This window comes from Pinus tabuliformis, chromosome 8 (genome assembly GCF_031772625.1).
Source record: "Pinus tabuliformis cultivar Carrire ecotype Pingquan chromosome 8, CPIR1, whole genome shotgun sequence".
Lineage (NCBI taxonomy): Eukaryota > Viridiplantae > Streptophyta > Pinopsida > Pinales > Pinaceae > Pinus > Pinus tabuliformis.
This window is the reverse complement of record NC_142294.1, coordinates 1,491,270,026-1,491,291,772: the sequence shown is the minus strand read 5'-3', so window position 1 is coordinate 1,491,291,772 and position 21,747 is coordinate 1,491,270,026. Positions and strand designations below refer to the sequence as shown.

Below are 21,747 nucleotides of genomic sequence, written 5' to 3'. Positions count from 1 at the left end.
TGCTCCATTTGTGCTATCCATGCTGTCGAGTGAGAACCATCAAATTTATGCATATCCAACTTGGGAGGTCACAGACGAGATTGTTGGTGGGGGCCCCAGAGGTGAAGAGAGTGGCTAGATTCACCCTCACTGTGTCCATTGCCAATATACGCCTCCTCGTGGGCTTCCTCCTTGCCCTTCGGGATTATGCTAGTTAGTCTGTCACTCTGAAGTTGGAGGGATTGCAAGGTTTGTTCTAGTTTGTCCATCCTCTGATTGGCCATAGCTTGAACTCTAGTTTCTACCATGCACCGACCTGATGTTCTTGAAATTTGGGACCGCCCAAAAAAAAATTTCACTAAGAATTGAATGGTACCACCGTGCTCAGCTCTTCGTCCTGATTCTGATGGGCTAGATCACCAATAAGCGCTCCTAACGGAGTTGTACTCCTTCCTTAGGAATACTGCAGTAACTGAATCCTCAAAATGTCAATGCTGCCAAAAGTCCTGCGAAAATCATGCCCCGCTATAGGAACCCCACACAACTACTCAGATTCGATGGATTTGAGAGATCTGAATGGCGGATCGGATAGCTCTGAGCGGTGGAACAAATTGCTGCTGCGGATCTGATGGATCTAATAGATCGGAATGGCTGGTTGGAACTGCGGGACTGATGTCTGCTGCTGCTGCACCCCTTTGCGCGAGTGGATCTGGCAGAGATGATGCGTGATCCCAAGATAGAAAAGGGAACTATGGTCTTGAGGAGTGTCAGGTGCTACAGATCACAATATACATAAGGGTCTGACAGTAGTACTCGGCCCAATGTTTCAGGGCTCTAACTAAGGAGGATCAACCGTACCCTTAGCCGTACAACCTGACTACCCTATCGTACAGGCGAATAATCTCTCCGATTGTTGTTCTCGGTGTACTGTAGCAGCAAGACGGCTGACGGTTTATCTATGGCGAGGTTGCAGAGGAGCTAAGGGGCTTCCGATATACCCAGAAGGTACTTGGAAGACAGTCGGTACGCGGTTTTGTCTAATGCACTACTACTCAAAGGGGTACCCACAGGGGTTACAAGGGAGTCCAACAAGCGTGACCACCTCTTGTATTTCCTGCGTGCATGCCTCCCCAAATCCGCAAGTTTATGCGCTCAACGACAGATCCCGTGGTTTAAAGACGCTGAAACACGTCTCTAGCCAAAAAAAAAATTGCTAAGGAATGGAGATCCCACCGGCCCTGGAAAGTGCTCTGATACCACTTGGTATGCTCTTAACCTGCAAAAAGATACCTAAATACAGAATATGCGAAGAAAGATACCCAGAACATAGAATAGTGAGAGACAACAGCAAATATTTTATTATTCAGAAAGCAATGTTCACTGGCCTCTTTGAGGGGGCAACCTCCAATAGAGCAGAGCTCGATACAAAAATAAGACACGATGCTCCTCGCAGGGAGTCTCTATCCTTTATATACAACTCATACATGCAATACCATGGGTTTTATTAATACCATCTATCTAATACCATGGCCCATTTGCAACTAACTGTGGTCCCATCATTAATTGCGGGTTAACCACTTACAATTATTAATATGGACTTTATTGACTCTTTACTATGACTCGATCCCACTACATAAATAAGGGGGTTAGGGTGGGACCCTAACAGGGCCAACCCCTTGTCCACTACTTTTGAGGATCCTATTCTCCATTGTGGCACCCATGGACCTCATTAGGCCTCTTAAAGGGCCCTACGACATGCATAGATTATTATTTGACCTCTTGAGAGGCTTACTTTTTCATTTATGAGCTAGTTTGGTGGGCTTGTCACCAAAAGGATGTATTATTGGCACAATATTTTATTTTTGGGGCTTATGTAAGCCAAGGAGGCTAATTCGAATTCCTAAGATATGTATAAATACAAGTGAGGTGAGATAATTTCTCATCATCACTTTGGATTGGATCTCTATCTCCTTTAAAGAATTTCACACCTTTTTCTAGAGGATGAATTGGAGCATTTATGGATAAATTTTGATGTATGGTTATTGGTCTATCTTCTCTTTGAGCTTCTCTATTTTCATTTGTTAATGGTTGGATATACTCTACTAAATGTAAGTACAAAATTTTGGTGTTACTCTTGTTATTTTTGTCATATATGCTGAATGGAATTTTCGTTGTTTTAGGGCTAATTGCTGCATGCAAATTATTGCTTAATATTGTGGGATTGTCTCTATTATAACACTCTCCATGTATGGGCTATGTAGTGTGAGCGAAATATCCTAGGGGTAAAATCGGACCTTGATAATCCATTTTGCTTGTGCATTTGAAGTTTAAAAGCTACAAGATTGCTTTCACTTAACCTAGAGGGTTTGTGAAGTAATTTTGAGGCCTCCTTGACTGGGAACCAAGAAACCTTACACATAATTAACATAGACTCCATTCACCCAAGGATTAAGGCACTGATCTACCAAGGGTGGTCACCAAAAATCTTATTCTTTCACCTTCTCCCAAGTCTAGCCACATTGGGATGCCTAGGGCATCAATTTCCCGACAAGCTAGCCACTAAAAAAATTGATCTCCTGGGGTCACTTGCACTGGCCTTTCCTCTAGCCTCCATCCAAATTTGAAGACATTCCAACGATGGAATTGGGAGAAAATCCAAGCCCTAGATCCAGGACCAAAACTTGCCCTACCATCCCCAAGGTTAACACTCCTAAGGGTCAAACCAAAATCTTTGACTAATTACATTTTCTTTGATTGTCTCTCCACCTTGTCTAGGGTAAGAATATGATTGGTAGCTACATTCCTTCCTCATACCCTAGACTCGGTCCACTTGGCCTCGTGTGGTCCCACTCCTTTGAAAGCCCATTCTTCAAGAACCATCCGAGATAGAAATTCTAGAAATTATTTTAGGGATTGGGAAACTCCTTCTCATGTCTTATCCCATAAATCTAACCCTCAAATCCTCTCTTCCTTCCCCTAGATTACCTAGTACCTTTCTTACAAAGCAAGCAATCGTTATCCTTCAAAATCTGGGAAAGGGTTATTCGGGTCACTCATATCCATTGACCTGTCCTTCATTAGTGACTCCACACATACCGAGTCTCCTCCCATCAGCGAAAGTCTGTAAATAGAAGGGAGCCTTAGCTAAGGTAACAGCGGGCTAACACTCCATTTGTTTCGCTTCGCCTAGCATTTTCCCTTTAGGGATTCCCCTTAGGTCCCCTACTAGTTTGAGCGGTAACAATCACTTTAAAGTACATCTTTCTCTTCACCTTCCTTCTTTTCTAGGTCTAGCGCCATTAGGTACCCTAGGGCAACAATTTTCTTGCAAACTACCCATCAAAAAATTCGATCTCTTGGCTCCTACTGCATTGGTGTGTCTCTTAGGTGCCCTCCAGTTTTGAAGAAATTTTGAGGATGGGATTTTTGGATATCTCAAGCCCTATCATCGAGATTGAATCTTTCCCTTGGTTCCCCTAGGCTAGAAACCTCATTGGGGTCATTCCATTACCTTTCATTGAAAATTCTTTCCTTGATCCCCTTCTCCTCCCTAGTTAGGTCAAGCACATCATTGGTTGCTCAAACCCATTCCCTTGACCTAACCTCGGGTCCACTTAGTCCCGTGTGGTTCCACAACTTATTGAATCCAATTTCACAAAGACCACTTGGAAGCGAAATTTCCACAAGGATTTTAGGAGCTAATAATCTTTTTGAAAATTCATACACTCAAACCCTAGCTCATAGAATTCCCCTAATTCCTTCCTAGAGAGCTTTTCATCTTGCTTTCAAAAACAAGCAAGCCATATATCTGAGACTCTCTTGTGAATAGGCTTATAGGATCACCTCTCATTCTATCATTGATCCATTTATTTTCGTGTTCCTTATTATAACGGGTCTCCTCTCATTGGTGAAATTCTGTAAAGAATAGGGAGCCTTAGCCGAGGTGACAGTGGGTTATTGCTCCATTGTTGCCCTTGCCCTAGTAGTAGCCTTTCAAGGATCCCCTTTTAGGATCCATGCTAGTTTGAGCAGTAACATTTTGGTGTCATTGTTGGGGAGGAAGCAAGTCTGCCTCCCTAGTGAATCATTAAGGAATTGATTCATTGACGACAATTTAAGTATTCCTCTGGAAACTCCATTCATTGTCAAAACCCCTAGTTTGTTTGAAGGTGACAATATTCCTCCTTTATCTAGGGCTGCTGCAAAGAGGGAACGAACTCCATCACCTGTTGGAATCACTTTTCTCCCAGAATTTGAGAAGGTCAGTGATCCCACCCCAAAGATGGAAACTAGTACCACCACTGATAGTCCCAAGATGACCAAAAGTAAAAGAGATTTGGTTGGTGTCTTTTCCCCTTTGAAGTTGAGTGACGATACTAAACCATTACCTAAGAAATACAACCGATGGTTACCAAAATTCAAAGGCGATGCTATCATGGTGCCTGTGACTTTGTTGAAGAATTTTATTAGCACATGTCCCCTAGGATGATTTTTGACAAGAAACCTTCTGCACTGGCTAAAGCTAAAGGGATAGCAATGGAGGTTGAAGAAAACTTACGAATCTCGAGAATGGACGCCAATGACCACCCTAGGGACAAAGCTGAGATCAAGAAAGAAAAATCCAAAGATCAACATGATGAAACCCTTCTCACCATTCTTAAAAAAATGGAAAAGCTTAGTGAGGAAGTCAACTCACGGGATAGGATAGTTATGAAGAAGATCACTGCCTTGGAAAGGGCCCAAAAATCTAGCTACATCCCAAAGGGAAAACCCTTTCCTAAAAATAAAAATGAAGAAGACAAGCCAAGCTCGTCTGAAGTCCCAAACACATTGGCTCCAACTAATGCAGTGGAGCAAGATTTGTCTTCTGAAAATGAGCAAGTGAAAACGATGAAAGTGATAATGAAGGAGTAGATGAGCAGGCTAACCTTGTAGAATTTAATGTCTTCAACATTTTGTTGGGAGGTTCATACACTCACCCTCACATTAGTGAGGTCACAATTAAAGAGGAAAAGGAAGCCTATTCTTAATGCTGATAATAATGGATGATTCAAAGGGGTTCAATATTCATGCAAGGACAATAATAAAGACCCACGACCTCTAAGGAACCCAACAAAGATGATTCATTTCCCAAGCAAGCCCCTCCTAAGGTGTGAAAATTCCTACTCTGTAGGAACCCCTACTGCAGCAAATCTGAATCTACTTCACCTACTTGATTTTTAAGTTACAATCATCAAGTTATTCTTCTGAATACTAAAGCAAATTACTTATGCAACCTATACTAATTAAATATTTGATCTCATGAAACATAAAACAGAGCAAAGAACAAGATACATAGGACACACATATTTTTGGACACAATAGTCCCTGGAAAAACCCAATGTGGGAAAACTGGTGCAGCAGTTCTGAGGGTTTATTATTATGCAGGAGAAATATTTGAATACAAATCTAGGATGCTCATCTAGCAATCCTTTACAGAGAAAATATTGGCGGAACATCTGAGCGAGTTTTACCTCACTTCATCTGGCAAAATTCCGGCTGATCCGGCACAACACTGGCTAACCCCGACTATTTCTGTGTTGGCTCTGCGTCACCTTCTCTGCCCTCTACGTCAGCTCTCCCGATAGTTATGGCAGTTCCGATAGTTCTCAACAGTTCTCGTTGTTTTGGCAGTTCTGGATTCTGCATGATAGGCAACTCTTTTGCTCTGCGTTGGCCCTTCTGGCTCTGGTTCAGGACTGCATGGGCCCAGACTGGCCCAGTGTCAACTCTCCCGACTACTGCGATGCCTCTCTGCAAGCTCTCTCCACCTCTCTGTCAGTATTCTCCGGGAAGTCCTTCTCCCGAATTATCACTGCCCCTATGCTGTTGAATGATCACTTAGTTCAAATTTCTTAGCTTCCTAGCCCCAGATATCGAACTCCAGATCAATTCTCTCTCTCTCTCTCTCTCTCTCTCTTTGTGTTTCCAAATGAACCCCCAGCCTCCATTTTATACTTTTCCTATTGAATCTTCAATGGCCGAGATTAAGTCTCTAATCAATGGCTAAGATTAAAACATGACTTGATCTACCTTCTAGATCATTCTCACCCATATTTTGATTAATACCCATTAATATTTTAATTTCCCTAAGTTTAGACTTAGGAACTCCATTAAAAATATTAATTATTTTAATAAAATACATTCCAGGTGGAATTTCACCAAACAGTTTCTGTGTTCCTTAGAACTCGAGTGCCTTAGCCTCTCCACCAATTTTCAAGGCTAGATCACTTCCGATGCTACCAAAAACTAACACTCCCTCTTAGAGAGGAAAGTGATCTAGCAACAATGCCACCTGCATGTTGCTCTGTTTATGAAGCACCACCTTTCTGCACTGTTGTTGTCACCAACATTGTGTTGCTGCTACTATTGTACTACTTCCCATGACACTGCCACTACCACAGCTGCATTTGTACTACAACTCCCTCTCAAACGCTGCATCTGCTATGCTGCTAGCACTCTCATTGCTAACATTGCATCTATACTGCAACTTAGTTGCTAAGAGAAGCAACTGAAAAACATCCAAAATTAGCTAAACTTAACTGTGTTCAACATAATATAATAAATGTTGGAATCTGACTACTGCTGATTCTGACCCTATGAATCTTCTGCGTTGCTACTGACTCCTGCACTGCTGCCAACCTTACTCTGCACTGATCAGTCTCTGGTCCCCAGCTACTGCATTTGTCCTTCAAACACTCCACTGCATCATCTGACACTAAGTCCATCTCGCTATTGTTGAGTCTTGGGCTCTTGTAGCAAGGAATTGATCCAAGGGGTGGACTCCTCAAGGATCTCCACATGTAGTCATCCTAACTACAACTCAATATCACCCCATCTCCCTCCTGGAGATGCATGAGAACTCATGGCAAACTCATCCTCGTCAATCTTTTCTAAAGCGGCCTTACGATCATGTTTCTCATCCTTGTCCTTTTTCTTCAAAGGACACTGGGATGCACAGTGGCCCATCTCACCACAAGTGAAACATTTCACCTTCGAAATGTCCTTTCCCTTCAGCTTATGTTGTCCCTTTGATGCTAGAGCTGCCTTCTCCTCCTCCTCCTTTGTCTTTGTGCCACTCCCACTGCTGCCACTGAGGTTGACCTTCACTAGGTCCCTCCTTAACTCCTCCGATTGAAGAGTCACCCACATCTCCTCCCATGAAGGTAGTTTTTCCCTACCCAATATGCTTTGGACGAAAACTTGCCATTCATCCAAGACTCCATTCAGGGCTATCCTCACCATCACGGTTGGCTGAGGAGTGGACCCCACTACATCAAGTTGGTCTCTAGTCTCCTGAAGAGGTTGAAGATAGAGGTTCACCCCTTCTCCTTTCTACATCAAGGTCCATTGCAATTTCTACTCTAAATACATCTTTCGTTGTTTGGAATAGCCTTCATACAGAGAAGACAAGGCTTCCCACATCTCTCGGGTTGTATCCTTGCCCTGCAAGTGTGAGACCACATGACCTCGAACTCCATCGAGAATGAGCCTCTTTGCCTTCCCCTGCTTGGCCTTGTACTTCTTATTTTGATCGTTGTCAGTAGGAACAACTTCAACACTTTTGACATAGGCCTCAAGATCATATTCCTCTAAAACAACTAATATTCTGGTCTTCCATATGACATAGTTGCAGGCTCCGTCCAACCTATCCTGATCTTTGAGCCCATGCGATGCCATCTTACCCAACTGTCGAACTGACTCGTGTAGTCACTACTTAGCACAAATTAGCTGCTCAGCAAGTGAGAAATTTGAACTTTCTGGCAGAAAGTTCTCTAAGCAGAAAATTCCCCTTATATGTGTCTTCATTCTTTTCCAGCAGGTTTCTGCCCCCGCAGAAATTGCGCCCTTCAAGCACTGCACTGAGGCTCTGCCTCACACCCTCTACCTCCACAAAATCACGAACTAGAAATTGTACCTCTCTGTCGTCTCACTCAGAGAGAGATTTCCTCGGATCTGCTTCCCTACAAGGACTACACAATCCCTTCAAGGGGATTCGAATTGCTGCCAAGTGCATCTTTCAGCCTCACTGCTCGGTACTTGATATGCTCTTCTTGTTTCAAAATCAACCCTTTGATACCATGTGAAAATTCCTACTCTGTAGGAACCCCTGTTGGAGCAAATCTAAATCTACTTCACCTTCTTCATTTTTAAATTACATTCATCAAGTTATTCTTCTGAATACTGAAGCAAATTACTTCTGCAGCCTATACTAATTAAATATCTAATCTTGTGAAACAAAAAATAGAGCAAAGAACAAGATACATAGGACACACTTATTTTTGAACACAATAGTCCTCAAAAAAACCCAATGCGGGATAACCGATGCAGCAATTCTGAAGGTTTATTATTATGCAGGAGAAATATCTGAATACAAATCTAGGATGTTCATCTAACAATCCTTTACAGAGAATACTGGCAGAAAATCTAAGTGAGTTTTACCTCACTTCACCCAGAAGAATTTCGGCTGATCCGACACAAGACTAGCTAACCCTGGCTATTTCTACACTGGATCTGTGTCAGCCCTGCATCACCTTCTCTGCCCTCCGCGTCAGCTCTCCTAGCAGTTCCGGCAGTTCCCTGCAGTTCCTAGCAGTTCCGGCGGTTCCCTGCAGTTCCTAGCAGTTCCGGCAGTTCCCTGCAGTTCCTAGCAGTTCCAGCAGTTCCAGCAATTCCGGCAGTTCCGACTGTTCTCGCAGTTCTGGATTCTACGTGACAGGAAACTTTCCTGCTCTGTGCTATCCCTTCTGGCTTTGCATCAGGACTTCGTGGGCCCAAACTGGCCCAACATTAGGTCTCTCGGCTATTGCACTGCCTCTCCGCAAGCTCTCTCCGCCTCTCTGTCAGTATTCTCCAAGAAATCCTTCTCCTGGATTCTCACTGCCCCTCTGTTACTGAATGATCACTTAGTTCGAATTTCTCAGCTTCCTAGCCCCAAAAATCGAACTCCAAATCAATTCTCTCTCTCTTTGTGTTTCCAAATGAACCCCAAGCCTCCATTTTATACTTTTCCTATTGAGTCTTCAACAGCCGAGATTAAGTCTCTAATCAACGGCTAAGATTAAAACATGACTAGATCTGCCTTCTAGATCATTCTCACCCATATTTTGATTAATACCCATTAATATTTTAATATCCTTAAGTTTAGACTTAGGAACTCCATTAAAAATATTAGTTATTTTAATAAAATAAAATTTAGGTGGAATTTCACCAAACAGTTTATGGGTTCTTTAGAACTCATGTGCCTTAGCCTCTCCACCAATTTTCAAGGTTAGATCACTTCCGATGCTACCAAAAACTAACATAAGGAAGCTCTCCCTAAAAAACCTCCTAAAAAGGATCCCCAAACTAAAGCCAATCCTAAAAAGGACCCCCCAAAAAAAAAGAGCATCAAGAAGAAAGAGAAGGGCAAACAAGTTGGACTTAACAATGACATAAAGACTACTTTAGGGAAAATAACCATACCCATTCCTTTGAAAGAGATTGCGAAACTTCCTGAACAAAAAAAGTAAATTAAGAAATCCCTAGGTTTTGAGGAGGAAGAATTACTTGAAGACTTCAAAAACATTCATAGTCTTGATCATAACCCTGAGCATGAGCCATTTATGCACACTTTGGCTATCAATGACCTCCTATTACATAATTGTATGTTAGACTCAAGGGCTTCCACCAACATCATGCCTTTAAAAGTCAAGAGACAATTGGGTCTCAACATCACTCGGCCATATAAGAAGGTATGTAGTTTTAATTCTAAGCCCATGGAGGTGGAAGGTCTCATAAAGGACCTTAAGGTTTCTTTGGCTAGGAATCCTGATATATCCCTTCTCATTAATTTTTTCATCATAGATATTCATGATGTATGGGGAATGCTCTTGTCTAGGGAATGGGGAGCCACTATTGGGGGTCACCTCCAAATGGACTTGTCATACACTACTATCCCGCAATTTGATGGAACCCCTTTTGTCCTCTATAGAGAGCCTACTTACCTTTCTCATGTTATTAAGCCTGGACCAATCCCATATACTACAAGACACATGAGATCGAAAAGCCTTATCCCATTCTTCCTTCACAAGAAGTCCGCATTCTCAAACTACCAAATCACAAAACAAGCAAAAAGTGGAGACCTAAGAATATAAGGTCAAGGACTTCATCTTGGTTGATAAAGACCTAATGCCTGTCAAGATCCATGGGAAAGTTGGGGAGAACTATTACTACATTGTTGAACTCAACGACGAACTATGGCCACAACCGGTCAAGTTAAGTTGTATCACCGCTTTCCTTGACACTTGAGATTGTACCATATGCATGTTAGAGTAGGATGCATTGCATGTTGATTCTTGCAATAGAACTAACGTCATATGATATTTCTCATGGTAGATTAGTTGCATTTAGATTAAAGTCTACATATTTTATTTTGATTTTACGGCCTAATACCAAGCATGGGTGATCATAAGACACCGTAGAAACATGTTGCCTCATGGGTTTAGCCTTTGATATGTGCAGATAACAGGTCTATGGTAACCAAGAGAGTGCTTGTGTTCTCATGACCTCCCGTTTGAGTAGCTTTGCCCACTTTTCCAAGAGATCATGTCCCAGTTGGAGCCAGATGTTACCCACCATTTTGTGGGTGACGCCCTTAGGAGGAAAAAATTCCAAGATGGTCCTCAGTCAGCAGCCAACAACGACCAACTAGCTGGTTGTGCCATTTCTCCGCCACTTGAGCCAACCATGTGGTCCCTCAACCATTTGTCATGATTGAATGTTTAAAGGTGGGCCAAACCTAAAGGAATGCCTTGTCATTTGGTAATTGAGTATTGTGATTTACCCATAATGGAAACTCTTGGGCATGGATTAATGGGGGGATTCGGCGGAAAGAGTGGGCTAGGTATGCCCTCTTGTCCCCTATACCTCTTTTGGATGTTAACCATGGACCCTAGTCCCATGGGATCTCTTGTACTGACCTTTGGATTTTAGGGATGGTAATGCAAGCGAAACCCTGATTTTGGTTGTGTGGTCTTGCTCCCTCATCCACATATATCACTCCCCTTCCACTCATTATAACCCCATTCATCATTCCTCCCACCTGGGTCCACATGCCTCCACTGGGTCCACAAAGGGTTAGCCTTCCCCTCCCCTTTTTCCACACCCTGTTTTGGGCTTGGAACGATGCCCGGAGGTTGATGCAACTAAAAATAAAAGAAAAAGCATAATTGGCCACATTCAACTAGAAAATGTACCACAAAATGCAAAAGATGGTTGGGACAAACACATTTAGCACGTGGGCAAAAGCTAATACATGAGCTCTACCCAAATTACATGGCCATCACCCTGGTTCCTATAGGCCCCCTCCTCTATCATTCAGGAACCCATGATTGTCCCAACCCATGGTGGGCATTGAACTGCCACACCTTAAAGGGGGTATCCACTACTATACTTTACACATCATGCTCTCATTCCTTGAGCCCCGAGCAGTTAACCCAACGTTGCATGAAGCGGGGACAAAGCAGGGACTTTTTTGGAAGTGGGGACGCGGAAGCGTCATTTCCAAAAAATCTAGGAAGTGAAGCGTCTTAGAAGCGTCTACTATATATATATATTTATATTTTTTTGCATATATATTAAAAAAACATACAAAATACGAAATTAGTTGTAGAAGACAAGAAAACATGCATATTTTTACATAAATCAAGATAGATATGGCATCCATTGTACATCAATGATTAATTATTCCAGCATCAACCATCTACAATCTAGATTCCTCTTCTCTTGTCTAGTATTTGCCTCGACTTCAATTCTATAGGGATTTTAGTCAACATTGCCTAATTTTGATCAAACAGCTTAATCCAAGCCTTATAATATGGTAGAGAAAGCTTAACATGGCTAATCAATGATTTTGACTTGAGTGAAGGGTACATAATTGCGAAGGCCATGACAAAGGAGTTCAAAAATCAATAACACCAACACTAGGGTATATATAGGGTTTGGTGCTCTTGATTAAATGCCAATCACATGCCCTCATACATGATATAATCCAATGAAATGCCACAATCCCATTGACCCTGAAAACTATTAAGTTTGTTGAATTTTGAATGGGATATGAAATTCTATTTTCTCCATATGAAGTCTGATGAGGTTGGAACCACTCTCAGACATTCTGAGTCATTTCATGGTAATGTTAAAAATTTAAGTAAAAGTGTTTTACTTTAAGAATTTAACATTACCATTAGGGAGCATCTAGGAAGCGTCTAGGGAGCATAAAGGGGCACCTTGGGAGTATTCGGAAAGTGTAGTTCTTCACATAATAGTTTGAAATTTCCAAAAACAAAAAAAGCCCTGCGGAACTGTCCACCTTTTCTTGGATCCACTGGCGATCCGTGGTGGATACACGCCCAAACCTCCACAGATCAGGCAGTAGGAACCGCGGATCGGGCCCCCACGGATCTAATTTTCCAGGAATCGCCAAAAAAAGGCAAAACTGTGGATCCGATTTTCCGATCCGTGGTTCCGCCGAAGGATTGGTGGCGAATCCGCATGGGATGTAGATCTGCCTCTGGATCCTTGGGGGGGGGACGGTTCCTGCAACATTGAGTTAACCAAAGAAAAATCATAAAAGGAAAAAGGCATATGAAGAAGGGTGGAAAAATCAAGTTGGGGGCCACTCATGTACCACGATTTCTCCCTCCTATCCATTATTTACCCAAGTGTGGGCTTCCCTTTATTAGCTACCCTTGTACCCTGGCATGTGACCCAAAGTTTCCCCTTTCATCCCCTACTCAGTTCCATCACTTTAACACATGGCACCACCATTTGAAGGATATACCATGGACATACGATTCCCTTTAGAAGTAGAAACCACCTAATAAGGTGCTTGGTTAACACCCCCCCCAACCCCCCCCACGGGAGCTTGGAGACATTAGCACCTGCTAAAGCCCACCATGGAAGGGCATGCCATTATGAAATTCCCACCTGTTGTCCATGGTTTGTAAACTCTTTTACCTGATTTCTCTAATGACTTAGTGTACTGGAAGACAAGGAGACGCATTGGATCTTATGAAGGATTGCAAATGGTCTCCATTTTGGGTTTGGTATCCCTATACGAGGTCCTAACCCTCCAAAGGACTACATTGGCACATGTAGGGTGTGTGTGGTAAGCCATGGGCCTCCACAGCAACAGACAACATTCCATGGATCCCCAGAGGCATTCAAATATTTCTCGTGGTTCACCTATTGGTCAAGGAAGATGCACCTAGTTCACCATGCCTAGCCAACCCCACAGCTATCTCATGCACTTGGCAGATGACCCAGGACTTGTATGATGACATGGAATCATTTATACCATCATCTGAGCCCTTGCAGATGATCTATAAGCATCTTCGATCTGTTTGGAGACCCATGAGGACACTTGTGTGCCCCCACACCCATTTGGGAGCACCATAGGTTTATTACTTGGAGAACAAGGGGCCAACCCCTTGTCCACTGCTTTTGGGAGTCCTATTATACATTATGGCACTCATGGAATTCATTAGGCCCAACGACATGTATTATTGATCATTCGACCTCTTGGGGGGCTTACTCTTTTGATTTTGAGCTAGTTTGGTGGGCTTGTCCCCAAAAGATTGTTATTCTGTACATTATTTTATTTTAGGGGTTCAATTAGGCCTCATTAGGAAAATAAAATTCATTTGGACATGTACAAATATAGGTGAGGTGATTTCATTTTATCATCATCACCTGAATTGGATGATATCTTCTTGGGATATTTTCGCTATCTTTTGAGGATGAGATTTTTGGGCTGAATGGATGAATTTCGATGTTTGGATAATCTTCTTTGTCTTGGAGCTTCTATGATTGGCATATCTTGGTGATTGGATATACTCTTATTACATGTAAGTAATTTTTCAATGTTATTCTTGTTATTTATCTTGTTGCATTCATGATGTTGGAATTTTTGTTGTTCTAGTGTTAATTTTCTGCTTTTCTTGGAACAAAATTGTGGAAATTGCATCTCTAATAGTGTTGTATCATGTACGGGCCATGTTTTAATGAATGAATGTTCCTAGATACTACCTCATTGAATTTGTCTTGACAAGTCACAAAATATTGTTGAACGAAGTATAAATGACCTTGAAACTACTTCCATCAACCCCTAAAGACGAAGTTGTTTTTAGGCTTCCTTGACAAGTGGAAATCAATCTGAACCTTGAATTTTCCATGACTCCATCTCTCCCAAAGGACAAAGCACTAGTCCTCCTCTGGTGATCACTTTAAAGTACATCTTTCTCTTCACCTTCCTTCTTTTCTAGGTCTAGCCCCATTGGGTCCCCTAGCGCATCAATTTTCCTGCAAGCCACCCTTCAAAAAAAATCGATCTCTTGGATCCTACTGCGCTGGTGTGTCTCCTAGGTTCCCTGTAGTTTTGAAGAAATTTCGACAGTGGTATTTTGAGATATCTCAAGCCCTAGCCTCGCGATTGAATCTTGCCCTTGGTTCCCTTAGGCTAGAAACCTCACTGGGATCATTCCATTACCTTTCACTGAAAATTTCTTCCTTGATCCCCTTCTCCTCCCCGATTAGGCCAAGCATATCATTGGTTGCTCAAACCCATTCCCTTGACCTATCCTTGGGTCCACTTGAATTGTGTAGTCCCACAACTTATGGAAGCCATTTTCACAAAGACCACTTGGAAGCCAAGTTTCCACAAGGATTTTAGGAGCTAAGAATCTTCTTGACAACTCATACATTCAAACCCTAGCTCTCAGAATTCCCTTGAGCCCTTCCTAGAAAGCCTTTCATCTTGCTTTCAAAATCAAGCAAGCCATATATCTAAGCCTCTCCTGTGAATAGGCTTCTAGGATCACCTCTCATCCTATCATTGATCCATTCATTTTCGTGATCCTTATTATAATGGGTATCCTCCTGTCGGTGAAATTTCGTTAAGAGTAGGGAGCCTTAGCTGAGGTGATAGTGGGCTATTGTTCCATTGTTGCTCTTGACCTAGTAGTAGCCCTTCAAGGATCCCCTTTTAGGACCCTTGCTAGTTTGAGCAACAACAGTAACCTAATTTTGCCTCCACATGAGCTATGTCAGCTACTTTTGTCGGCACACAAGTTGTGTCGAGTTACCGACATGCTTTGATGCTCGAATATCCAATACTATGCATGTTCCAATGCAGCGACTTGCATTCGATTTGAACTTCCCAATACTGTGCAGATTCTAGGCTATAAGTTTTTAGGTTATAACGAGAACAAATCGTATTTTACACAATGGAGGGTTGACGCAAGTCACATGGTAAATAGGGTCAACACAGAACGTAGTCAATGGGTTTTAATTTTAATTTTAAATTATGGATATATACAAAGGGTCATTTAAAATTATATATATAATTAAGAATATATAAAGGATTTAAATTTCATACAATATCAATTCATAGAAAAAATTATGAATTTAATGGCGAACATTATCAAACTTCTGTTTTACTAGACAAACTTTTGTCGAATTACATTGCCGTCGAATTCAAATATGAACACAAACCATGTGACTTATATTGCAAGTACATCAAAGGCTGACCTTGACATGTTTTAGAGATTCTAGAGCTCTCTTGCACCCTGTTGTCGCGCGGATTGACACGACAACGCTCAGACCGGGGGCTGTCACTCTGATCCCCGATCCCTCCGTTTAAGCCTGTCTCCCGCGGCTAAGGGGCGTAGTCCCTGTGAGATGATGAGACCAACTGTCGACCAGTTGGTTGGGAGACACGAGACACGATACGAAAAGCACTAGATGGATTTGATTAATTTAGCAGACCAGTGCCTTAAGAGATTATGGTTGAGATGATTACTTGTTAGATGATATAAAAACATGAATCGTGAACAGCAATCATTTGTCATCAGCTAAATCACAATGCTCTTAAAATGACCAAAACGATATCCAGCAACAGAAAACTTTTGAAAAGGTGAAAGCCTTAAACCACCACGAGAATCATGAATTATTAACCAGATATCACATTTCGTGTTTCGACTTGAAAATTTCAGATCTCAGCATGAAAGATATATCGCGAAAGCAACTAAAACTGGCAAAATGATTTTCCACAGAATTTTAATATTTTTTCAAAAAAAATTTAAATCTTTTTTTTAATTTTTAATTTTTCAATATTTAAAAAAAAAAAATTAAAAAAAAAAAATCTAAAAAAATAATTTAAAAATTAAAATCTATTCTAAAACAAAAATATAACTCTAAGTCTAAAACTAAATAAAATCTTTTTATTGTTATTTCTTTTTATTAAAAAAAAACCAAACTAAAAAATAAAAACAAAAAGTCTAATTAAAATCTAATATTTACAGAATCAAACTAATCCTAAACATAAACACATTTTTATTTGATTTTTTTTCTTTTTATAGAAAATAAAATGAAACTATTTTAAAAAAAGATTAAAATCTAAATACATAACCAAACCCTAAGTTTAAAATTAAACTACAACAAAATTCTTAAATCTAAAACTTAAAACCTTAAAACGTAAACATATATCCTACGCACTATATCGAATAACCAAAGCGTTACATCTGACAAAACCTACGCTAAACCTTTGGGATTTTATTTAAAATACAGAATCTGAAATGAAAACGAAACTATAACAATACGAATCGAAACCCTCAGCTACGTAACACACAGAGTATCGAATACACCCTATACGACCACAGAAGAAGCTTCGATTTCCTTTTCCGTCTGCGTACGTGAGGAAAACCCTGACTCCGTCAGAAAGATAGATTGAAAAAAAATGGAGATTTGATGCACACTTCGACGGCGACAGTAATAACAAAGGTCGATTTGAGCTTGCAGGCATGCGATGAATCGATATACTAATTTATGAATGACACATGCAAAGAAAAATCGGCGTGAGCATGTTGAAAATCGATTTGAATAATACCTGGTCCGAAAAAGACTGCATGATGGGGAACTACGCATACTGTTCTGAATCTGAGGCTTAAATCTTGCCCGGAACCCCGTGCGATTGCATCAAGAATTTCCGTATCTTGGCGTTCATATGGTGCACTGGAAATGGAGTTGGAGCGCCCGACTGGTAACACGCACGCATTAACGATATTGCTTTGTGTAATACGATACCCGCGTGGAAAGATATTTGTCGGTTTATCTGGAAAGTTGATTCTCTGCGTGATGGAGAGCTGGCTTGACGGCAGAGAGAGTAGTGTTTCATGAAATCACCGAATAGTTTCACGCCTACGTCCAAACTGTAAATCGTATCTGGTTAACCTGGAGCTTGACGGCTTTGATAACTGAGGATGCTGCGTTGAAATGTTTCGATTTGCCTGAAAGGACAAGATCACCCAAGGAAAATTTATGCCTAAAACCCAAAAAAGGACTAAAAACCCTATACAAGAAAACATAACCCTAATGAAAAAGTTGTGAAAAGCAAAATTTTGAAAACCCTAGATCAATTGATTAATGTACAAACTTGGCCCCTTAACAGCCAGATTTAGCCATAAATACAGAAATATTTTCAGATTATCAGAAACTTGAACTTTGCTGTGAATAGACAGAAAATATCTCAATGTAAAACACGAAATAAACTTCAAATGATTAACCCAGGGCAAAATCAGCTAGGCTCTGCAAAGAAAAGCCTGTGGGAGTCGGCTGGTTCAGCCTAGAACTTCCCCAAACGCCCACAATTTCCTTCAGAAAGGTTTTCCTGCACATCTCAAGCAACCATCAGCAAAGAGAGAGAGAATGCTGCTAGATCTCAGGTAATAATGGAGATACCTGCCATTATTCCAGAAACCCTACAACATTCAAACCCTAGCAAGTGAACAAGATACCTGTGCTCACAATACTCCTAAAAAACAAGCTTTGATAAATGGCTGAGAACTGAAATATGCAGAAAATTAAAGATCTCACAGCAATTCCAGAGAGTAACACCAGCACAATTTGGACCCCAAAGTCTTCTTTTATTAACCAGAAATCAGATTACAAGAGAGCTTTTTCAGTACAGACTCACAGATCAGCTGATCTGAAAATGACCCCTAGCACCCTACTTAAAGGAAATGTCTCCAACGGCTAGTTCGAGTGATCTATGCAGAAATGATCTCGACCGTTGATGAGAATCAAGACATCTCTTGATCTCATCCGTCGATTTATTCACTTAAAATATTATTATTTTATTAGTTAGGGTTTTTGCTTTACTTTTTAATTTTTTATTATTATTTTTTTTTTATTTATTTCATTTTTTAATTTTTATTTATTTTATTATTTTTATTCATTTTTTAATTTTTTAATTCATTTTAAGATGGATCATCGAACTAAGCCGTTGGAAACATCACCTAGGACCTAGGACTTAGGACTCATGAGGGGATTTACAACATTTTTCAACCCTCAAGACACATTTCATCATGATTTTTACAATTTACATCTCAAAGGGATGAACCCACTTAATACAGACCCTCATAGAACACCCAGTTCTGCGACACAACTATAATCTAGCAGATTAACATACTAAGATTCTCCTAAAGTTCTAATGACGAAATCCATCCCGGCTTTGGGGTCAGGTTTGAAGGAAAACTCTGCCGATCGTAGATCGGTGAGACAAAAAACCTCCCGGGACGCAGATCATCATTAGAAAGTTAGGTCCACCTAGGCAACTTTACATACATGACTCTGATCTGCTTAGATTATTTACAATTTATACATGCAGACTGGGTTTACAACAAAAATGATCAAGCTGTTGATGACTGTAGGCTAGCACGGACACGTCGCTCAGGAGCTACCCCTCTCTGCCAACAGAAAGGAGGTGTACTGCATGGGCAGTTGACCGGTAGAGGTCAACACACCCCGAAGTGGAGTGCAATCCCATATGGAACCAATTTTTACTACCCAAAAATGCACAGTTCTTTTCCACACCTCAAGAGCAATCATTGGCCATTTTTTCTGCCTTAGGAGGTTTCTAAGGTCAGCCTGGAATGCACACAAGTATGTTCACTCTGAAGATACAGTTTCAATTTCAAACACTTGGAAGACACATTGGGTTTGATTTTTAACCGGAGTGTGCTTGTATCCTTCATCGACTTCTCAATCAAGACAATAGACGGGTGTTTTGGAAGCTAACTATTATTTCTATCACATTCACGAAAGTACATGCTTTATTGTCAATTGGTACATAGAATGGGTTTGGTTACATACATCCAGTTTTCTTTTCATTTCAATAGAACCATGTGTAGTTATTTATTCTTAGTGCCATATTCTCTATCTCAATAGGTTTTAGCATTTGCCAGATTGCTTTTAATCTAAACAGTTCCAAGCTTATCTTGTCAGTGAAGGAATTGCCCTTGATAATAAATGTCATACCTGCGCCCTACTGGAGGTCGTTTCATGAGTACATCAGTTGGGGCTTCAGTTGCCAATGCAAGGGCTCCAAGAGTATCCATGATAAGGTTGACCCAGAGTAGCTGTAGAAAGAAAGGTTGTGTCCAATCCATAAGAAAAGAAGGAACATCTAGGTAACAGATAGATTCACAGTTATTATTGAATCTGAGACTAACCTGAACAGCAGTCAAAGGAACATCTCCAGATGAAGTAGCAGCAACAAAATTAATTGTAAGTGCCGCAAAATTTACAGTGAGTTGAAACTGAATGAATTTCTGAATGTTTGCATAAACTGAACGACCCCACCGAACTACCTGAAAAACCAATTGTAAGGAATCTGTAACTTCTGGGAAAAGGCAAGTAGATTTCAAGGATTAAAACAATAATCCATGTCTGTGACAAACCTTCACAACAGAGGAAAAATTATCATCTAGAATGATGATATCTGAGCTTCCCTTAGCAACTTCTGTTCCCTGGATACCCATGGAGAGGCCAATGTCTGCCTAAACACCAGAAAATTGGTAAACAAGTTCCTTCAAATATAAAACTAGAAATATCCTTACAATGGCAGTACTGGCTTACATAATCAAAATATGCAGCAATATACAACAACAAAACCTACCTCGTGAAGTGCAGGTGCATCATTTGTTCCGTCTCCAGTTACTGCCACGACATGACCTCCTTTTCTCAGTGCTTGCACCAAGTAAAGTTTGTCTGTAGGTGAGGATCTTCCCATTACCTGCAGGCAAACAAATGGTGTTCCGTCCCATTATAATTTTCTTTTACAAGAAGCATTGTTAGGCGTAGTATTTGTTTTTTGGTGGAAAAGGGGAGGTGGGAAATTGCTATATGCATACTCACAACAATTTTATCAGCAATTTTCAACCTCTCATCTTCACTGTAGTTGCGAAAATCCCTTCCTTCAATGATAGCATGTTGTTCTATGGTTTCCGTTGTATGTAGTATGCCACATTCAAGAGCTATAGCTTTTGCTGTGTAAATGTTATCACCAGTTACCATGCGAACCTATAAAAATGAATAACAGATAACAGCACAAAAGGAAGGTTTAACAAGTCAAATAACCAATCCAAAACATTTTGACTAGACATTTTTCTTGAAACCCATAATAACAGCTAGTTGAATTCATAAATTGGGATAATAACTTATTGTTGCATTTAAACTTTCAAAGTCACAAAAAAAAAAAAAATAACAGCACACCATGTGAAACTACTAACATGAATAAAAAATAACAGCACAAGAGGAAGGTTTAACAGGTCAAATAAGCAAACCAAAACATTTTCACTAGACATTCTTTTTGAAACTCATAAATATAAGCCAGTTGAATTTATAAATTGATATCGTAACTTATTTTTCCATTTAAACTCACAAAATCAACGTGAATTACTGCAAACCACACATTTATGGTGAAAATATGAATCCTTACATTTGATGACTTAGTGAACATGTCTAACATTTCGTTGGCAGCATAGAGGATGATTTTAACATTGGTCAATTTCTTGCAGAATACAAAAACAACCTAATTTAGTACAATGTAAAATACACTTTCCGTGGACAACCATTCCAAGAACGCTATTCATTCTAGCACACATGATAGTATGTTTGACAATTTACCTTCACACCAGCAACTTGACATATATTTACAGCTTCTCTTACATTAGGTCTGCATGGATCCTGCACAGTTTAATATCTATTGTTATGCTCAATATAAAGAAAGGTTAAAACCAATAACATGGGAGCAATTCATGGGCAAGAAGATATGCTTAATGTTCTAAAAAGAAGTCATTGACAGAAGATAATATGAACCATCCTTCCCATTCAAAAGCCATTCTTTATGAACAAGTCAATAGAAACATAGAGCTTCTACATATTTCCCTGAAAATTCAGTTTGGTCAGGTAATAAACTCAGTCAAACATAAGGTTTATGGTAACCTAATCACTTTTGTGTAGTCCTGTGAATGCAGTTTGGCATTGTAACAAACTCATATGCACCCTCTGAAGAAGCCAGAACATTCACCCATGCAGTGGATAGTCGAAGTCATTTTCCTACAGATCTACCATGAAAATAAACCATATTGCTCTGCAGCATTTTGGTCACACAGGTAGTATAAACAGTCCCCTAGTATATTGCAATGTGTAATGTATCACTTGACGTCTTATACATCTTATAAATCCCTTTTATTTACATATTTATGTGGCAGTGCATTTATTTGATATTTCTTTTGTTTAAGATACAAAAACTGAAAGAAAAAAAAAAAAAAAACATTTTTGAAGTCTCCAATATTTTCACCAATGTTGCCTGTTATCTCTCAAACTCTACTCTAGGAGAATAAATCTTGA

At 40.4% G+C, this 21,747-nt stretch overlaps 1 protein-coding gene across 9 annotated transcripts in view; it reads right to left on the bottom strand.

Annotated features, from left to right (window-relative positions):
• LOC149241467 (calcium-transporting ATPase 5, plasma membrane-type-like) overlaps positions 1-21,747 on the bottom strand; it is a 375,751-nt gene that overhangs the window by 89,727 nt on the left and 264,277 nt on the right. For all 9 annotated transcript variants that reach the window (XM_089373992.1, XM_089373986.1, XM_089373984.1 and 6 more), the window contains 6 exons: positions 21,022-21,081; positions 20,251-20,415; positions 20,012-20,128; positions 19,794-19,892; positions 19,566-19,703; positions 19,372-19,472 (listed from right to left, as the gene is read on the bottom strand). In XM_089373992.1, coding sequence (XP_089230118.1) covers positions 19,372-19,472; positions 19,566-19,703; positions 19,794-19,892; positions 20,012-20,128; positions 20,251-20,415; positions 21,022-21,081 — 680 coding nt within the window. The remainder of the gene's footprint in view (positions 1-19,371; positions 19,473-19,565; positions 19,704-19,793; positions 19,893-20,011; positions 20,129-20,250; positions 20,416-21,021; positions 21,082-21,747) is intronic.